General features: G+C 44.0%; 1 protein-coding gene across 3 annotated transcripts; it reads left to right on the forward strand.

The window, feature by feature from the left end:
- Positions 1-1,335: 1,335 nt before the first annotated feature.
- Positions 1,336-2,703, forward strand: LOC123087971 (dormancy-associated protein homolog 3). 3 transcript variants are annotated; one of them, XM_044510090.1, is made up of 3 exons: positions 1,336-1,695; positions 1,775-2,095; positions 2,349-2,703. In XM_044510090.1, exons 1-3 carry the CDS (start codon positions 1,455-1,457, stop codon positions 2,354-2,356), a joined length of 570 nt encoding a protein of 189 aa, XP_044366025.1. In that variant the 5' UTR covers positions 1,336-1,454; the 3' UTR covers positions 2,357-2,703. The 3 variants fall into 3 exon arrangements, 2 of the variants coding, with proteins under 2 accessions (XP_044366025.1, XP_044366026.1); XR_006441625.1 differs by having other exon boundaries at positions 1,360-1,695; positions 1,981-2,278; positions 2,321-2,703; XM_044510091.1 differs by having other exon boundaries at positions 1,361-1,695; positions 1,981-2,095.
- Positions 2,704-6,761: the final 4,058 nt, after the last annotated feature.

A 6,761-nucleotide genomic window follows, 5' to 3' on the forward strand; every position in this document is an offset into this window, starting at 1 on the left:
GAATGTCATTTGTACAAACATGTCATTCATACAAACATAGGGATCGATATTGACGTCCACGTTTCCGCTATCGGTCATTGAACGAAGGGTTTTCGTTCATGTCTATGTTTTATTGAACCTATAGGTCACGAGCTTAAGGTAATCATGATCTGTTGAGAGTTAGTAGGACGGGAGTATCGAGTTTTTTTGTAAAATAGTTTCGTTAATATTTAGAATAGTTCCAAGAGGAACCCTAAACGTTTCGGAGTCACCGACAGGGCTTCGGAATTTATCAGGTAATAGCGGGTATTCTCGATAAATAATATATAGGTGGAAATGTTTCCAGTGATGTTAAGTTAATCACAAATATTTCCATCTGACATCCATAGCTATAATTGAGTTAGGATGCTCCACTTACTATATCTGTCATGTTTGTTTTTATTCGATGAGCTCCTTGTCAGATTAAAAGCTCCATCAATAAAAATGGGCACTTGTGATTAATTTATGAGATGCACCAGGTCCACCCAGAAAGTCCTTTTACCCCTCCACCCAACATTTCTGAAATATTCAGATTTCATGTTACTTGGAGAGCAATGAAATAAAGGTGAGATTCAGATCGAGTTATATGTTCCCTCATAAATCTTCTCCTTCCATCGATCATTGCAATTCAACACCAAACCTCTCAAGATTTTTTTTCTTCTTTGATTTTTCCTCCTACTTACCACAGTCCTAGCCGGAGTTTTAGTTCCGTAAGAAACTTAATTTTACATAATCGGTAATGCTAAGTGGCGAACGCTCGCACTCGCTTTATCAAACGTTGGCAGTTTTTTTCCAAAAAAAGACTTTGACGGAACAATTGTCATGCTAGTGTGAAGAAATTGTCATCCCCATACAACTAAAATTGTCATGAAAAGTAAACTAAGTATAGGTTATATGGTTAGATTCCTTATGTTGGAACCAACCCATCAGGGAAAAAAGATTAAAAAAATTGCCATGAAAATCATTCGTATTTTTCATCCTCCTCGTGAGACGTTCGCCGGCTAAGTGGGTCCTACCTGATTCGGTATTATCCACATCCTCCATTTCAGCCGTGGAAAGGTAGAGCATATCCATAAAAAAAATTGAAATCCACATCACCGGGATGCAACGTTTCATTCCCGGGACCTAGAAGAGCCTTTCGTTTTCCCTCAGCAAACCAAACCAGCCCAGCCATTAAGGCCAAGACCCCACCTGCTCGCGAGAAGACACAGATGGTTGATGACGGCTTGTCGACAAAACCCTTTTATTAGCACTGCACGACGTCGGCAAAGATACCGCCGAGTCCAGCCGAGAGCGAATCAGCGCACGCCTGTACACTCCACCTCTGCTATATAAAGAACCTCTCGGCCGCGGCCACTCGCAGCCCGGAAGGCCGGCCACTCCCAGCCAAGAAAGAAAGACGACGGCGACACGCATAGGTACGCGGAACCAGTCGCATGGGGCTCCTCGACCAGCTCTGGGACGACACGGTCGCCGGCCCGCGGCCGGACCACGGCTTCAGCAAGCTCCGGAAATACTCCTCCTTCTCGCCCTCGAGCCCGGCGGCCGAAGACGTCGCGCCGGCGGTGACCCGCAGCATCACCATCGCCCGGACGCCGTCTCTTTCCCTCCCGTCCGGCGAGTCGAGCTCCGTGCCGTCCTCCCCGGGCAGTGCGCCGGACTCCCCGTTCGCAGCAGGTGGGTCTCTGCCTGTGTTTCTTGGCCTTTCTCCCTATGATTTCCGTTGTTTAATTACGATCGGTATGTGACTCTGTAGCGCTTATCGACCGTGATCGCTTCTGTCCGATCGGCGATGCGTCGATCCGTTGGGGCAAGAAAAACATGGACCGTTTAGCATGGCTTGTCCCTCGAGCGAGATCCATCCATAGAATCAAATCTGTGATCATTGCCGCAGACGCACGGATGTCGGGAAATTTGCTGTTTAACTTGAAATTGATGTTTTATCTGAACTTTATGTTGCAGCTACCAGTAGGAGAGACGGCTGGAGGGCGTTTCGCCGGAAATCCAAGATCGCCAATGTCGACGTCGTCCGGGCAGAGGCGGCCGTCGGGCCCAGGAGCCCCACCGTGTACGACTGGTGCGTTTAAACGTCACCTTCACTCTTACCCCATTCCGCTTGCAACATACGAATGATGATCCATACACAAAAACTACCTACGTCAGACCAATCATTCTGTTGAAAGAAGTTAAAGAACATATGGAAGAAGGGCCACCGTGGTAGGTGGTGGTTCCGTTCAGGGGCGGACCCAGGATCCCCCCCCCCCCCCCCCCGGCCTGGGTCCTGAATCCGCCACTGGTACCGTTCTAACTTCGGATGGACGTGCTTGCAGGGTGGTGATCAGTTCATTGGACTGATAATAAAGAAGCACGACCGGAGTGTGAAATAATCGGTCGAAGAAGAAGAGGAGGTAGCTGACGTGTTTGAGGCAACGTGTTCGCCACGCGATATGGATACCTGCTATTGTGTAATCGTTGTGTTAACTAAGTGCACTATCTTTTCTCTTCTTTTACGTAGTTGTGTGCCCTTTCGGGGTGCCAAAGTATGTGATGTGGTTAGGAGTGCTGCAGTAGTAGGTTCCGATCAAGATGTGTTGCCTTGAGGGCGCCTTTTGGTGCGTGTGGAGGAGATGAGCGCTGAAATGAGGATGCAATGCAAGTGTTCGACCATGCTTCCTTTTCCTACTATCATTCTCCATGTACTATAATTGAGGACCATGTATGTGTGGAGTTAAATGCAACAAATCACCCTAAATCTGACACACTAAATCATACCCTCCAATGAAACAGATCCACTTACCTGTTTAACGGCCGGGTCTTTTGGAACTTATGAGTGACTGCCAAAAATAAGCTACCCTCTACCCAGCTAATGGGTCATCGGACAAAATTGCTTGAGAAAGACCAAAAGACAAAACAGTTGATTCCTCATAGCCAAAACTATGAAATATTTTTCATTACAAAAAAAGTTTGTAAAGTGAATGTTAAGAAAAAGTTATAAATATTTTTAAGAAAAGTGAACATTTTTAAGATTCTTGATCATTTTCCTTACTTTCTTGAATATTCTAAGAAACCATTAACACTTTTAGTTTTTTTGAAAATTTTCTAATAGAATATAAAAGGTAACAAGAAAATGAATAAAACTAGAAAAAAAGAAACTAATAAAAAATCGTTTAAAAAAGTTAAACAGATATAGAAATCTACTCTGGAAATAAAACCGGGAAGAAAAATTCTAGTGAACTGGTGGGGCGAGACCATGAGATGTTGAAATGAAACTTGAGGAATAGGTCGATCCATTACAGGGCAAAGGATATGTGATTTTCCGACAATTAGTCGCAAGTTGCTACTTCCTATTCTTCGCTCATAGTGAAGCAGAGTTGTCTTTTCGTATAAACTGCACACCCTGATATCGTCTGGGCCTTGGCCCAATTAGCTTTCCTTCGCTTAGCATTGAGCAGTTTTTTGTTCCAATTTTGCTGTAATTTTCTTCAGGACACTTTATATCTACTAGATTCGACCTGTTTGTCATTTTTCTTCCAATAGAAATATTTTTTTATTTTATGTTTTGTTTCCTTTTGTGCAGGATTTGGAACAATTTTCTTGTTATTTATTATAAACCTTTTGGTTATTTATTTTTTCAGTTTTAATTCATATCTTTTTGAAAAGTATTCATGTGCAGTTAAATTCGTGATTTTATTTAAAAGTATTGAGCATTTAAATTTGTGAATATTTTTAAATTTCATGAGAACTTTAAATTTGTGAATATTTTCAAATTTCGTGAGAACTTTTAAATTCTTAAAGTTTTTAAAAGTTTGTAACCTTTCAATGTTTGAAACACTAATTTTCCTACATTTGTACAAAAAAATAGGGTAGCCCATTTTTCCCATAGCCCGGTGCTTCTCTTATTTCAGTTAGGAATGAAGGAGAAGAAGACCTGGACCTCTCTGGGGAGTTGGAGGATTTGATCAAGGAGGTGCGGTGGTTGGCCCTGTTTAGGGTTCATACCATGAGACCGTTTAGCCATGCTACCCTTTTGAATTCCATGAGAAATGCATGGGTATGTGCGCAAGGGGTGACCTTCAACATTAAGGGCCCAAATCTGTTCCTGGCACAGTGCCATTGCTTAGGAGATTGGAAGCGGGTGATGGACGGAGGACCTTGGCAGTTTAGAAGAGATCCCATCGTACTTGTTGAGTATGATGGATTCACAAACGTTGCTGAATATGCACTTGATATGTATCCTCATGGGCGAGAATCAAAGGTTTGACGGATGGTTTAACAAGGAAAAAAGAACTTGTGGAGAAGGTGGCGAAGAAAGTAGGGGAACCACCGTTTACTGTCATTGTTAATGAAGGGAAGATTAATCCTTCTAGCCATTTGCGTGTGAGAGTGTTTGTGAATGTTAATAAACCTCTTGTGAGATTTGTGCCGATCACTTTGAAAGGAAGGAAGAAATACCCTGTCTGCTATGAGAAGCTTCCAGACTTTTGTTTCTATTGTGGTTGCATGGGACATATCGTCGATGATTGTGGTGATGGCATACATGAGCCTGATACATGTGAATGGGGTGAGTATTTGCACTAGAATAATGAACCTAATGGAGGAGGCGTGGGTGGTGGTAGAGGAGGAGGATGGCCGGGTTCAGGAAGGGGTGGTGGTGCAGCTGGGGGCCATGGCCACGCTGGTAGAGGGGATGGTAATGTTGGCAGAGGAAGAGGAGGAAGATCAAACAGTGGAGCAGGGCGTGGAACCAGATATGGATATGTGAATCAACCGCAAGATCACGTTGAAGCATTAGGGGAGGAGGGGAATAATGCCCGCAAAAGGCTGATCTGTGCAGATGGTACTATCAATGTCAGAGTACAGGGAATGCAAAATCTGGTGGGGAAAGTGTCAAGTACAGTTATGATGATTGAGAGTGGGGATGCAACAGAAGCTTCGGTTGGAGGAGGTGTGAATTCTACACCTGGCAAGGCCCCCTTTGTGGAAAGGAGACAACATGGAGAGGGTGTTGAGGGAGATAATGTTGATATGTCTATTGAGGCAGCCTCTGAGGCGGAGGGCCGCCGGTCACAATGATTCTTCTCAGTTGGAACTGCCGGGGTGGAGGGAATACCCGGACAGTTCGTGAACTAGCGACGTTATGTTAGTCGCATTCCCCCACGTTAGTCTTCTTATGTGAAACGAGACAGAAAGAAGAGAAGAAGAGAATAAGGGGTCGTCTAGGCCTCAATGGTATTTGTGGTGTTGATAGTAGTGGCATGAGTGGTGGTCTCGCACTTTTCTGGCATGAGTCCTATGAGGTGGACATTATAGATAAAAACAAATGACATATCGATGCTCTTGTACGAGTTAATCGAGACGCCGATCAATGGAGGATTACTTGTGTGTATGGGGAACCAAGAGTGGAAAATAAACATCTCATGTCGACAAAATTACAGTCCTTGAAGAGTACAAATGAGTTGCCATGGTTAGTGGTGGGAGACTTTAATGAGGCGCTTTGGGACTTTGAGCACATGTTAGCAACCCCCAGGGCTGAATCTTAGATGGTAGCTTTCAGAGATACATTGGAAACCTGCGGTTTGGTGGATCTTGGATTCGTTGGTGCCCCATTTACTTATGATAACAAGAGGTCGGGTTCTGGAAATGTGCACGTACGTTTGGACAGAGCTGTAGCTACAAATGATTGGAGAAATATGTTTGCCTTTTCATCAGTTCTGCATGTCCCGTCTCCTTGTTCCGACCATGTGGCTTTGGTACTTAAAAGTTCACCTGATGAGGTTCCGACGGGGCCAAGAAGCAGGAGGTATGAACTCTTCTGGGAGAGAGATGGGACATTACCAGAAGTGATAAAAAATGCTTGGGAGGCGGTTGGAGGTGTGCAAAACATTGGCCAACTGCGGGATGCATTGACTAAAACAATGTTGTCTCTCGGATCATGGAGCAAGAAATTTGGTAACGTTACGAGGGAGCTAGCCAAGTCTAGGTCGCAATTGGAGGAGCTTATGCATATGAATGCAGATCAACAGGACATCCGGAGGGTGACGGATAAAATGAATGAGTTGCTATATCAAGAAGAGATGATGTGGCTTCAGAGGTCTAGGATTTCTTGGCTGAAGGAGGGCGACCGTAATGCCAAAAAAAATCAGAGCAAGGCTGAATGGAGAGCGAGGAAGAATAAAATATGTCAAGTCACTGATAGTATTGGCATAGTACATTCAGATTTTGCTGCGATGGGAAAAATAGCAAATGAATACTTCCAGACTATTTTTGCTGCTGATCCCTCACTTGATGCTTCGCTGGTCCTTGATCTTTTGGAGGCTAAGATTTCGGAGGAAGATAATGTCAAGTTTTGTGCTCCATTTACGGACAAAGAAATTTCAGATGCATTGTTTCAGATTGGGCCACTAAAGGCTCCCGGACCGGATGACTTTTCGGCAAGGTTTTTTCAGCGGAATTGGAGTACTATCAAAGAGGATGTTTTAGCTGCGGTTAAGGATTTCTTCCAGACGGTAATAATGCCTCATGGGGTAAATTCTACTTCCATTGTTCTTATTCTAAAAATATCTAACCCTGCTAAGATTTCTGATTACAGACCCATTAGCCTCTCCAATGTTATTTATAAAATCATTTCGAAGTGCCTGGTGAACCGGTTATGACCACTATTGGAAAATTTAGTTTCTCCGGAGCAGAGCGCCTTTATTCCTGGAAGGATGGTAATGGACAATGCCCTTGTTGCGTTTGAATGC

The sequence above is a fragment of the Triticum aestivum genome, chromosome 4A, assembly GCF_018294505.1.
Source record: "Triticum aestivum cultivar Chinese Spring chromosome 4A, IWGSC CS RefSeq v2.1, whole genome shotgun sequence".
In the NCBI taxonomy this organism is placed as follows: Eukaryota; Viridiplantae; Streptophyta; class Magnoliopsida; order Poales; family Poaceae; genus Triticum; species Triticum aestivum.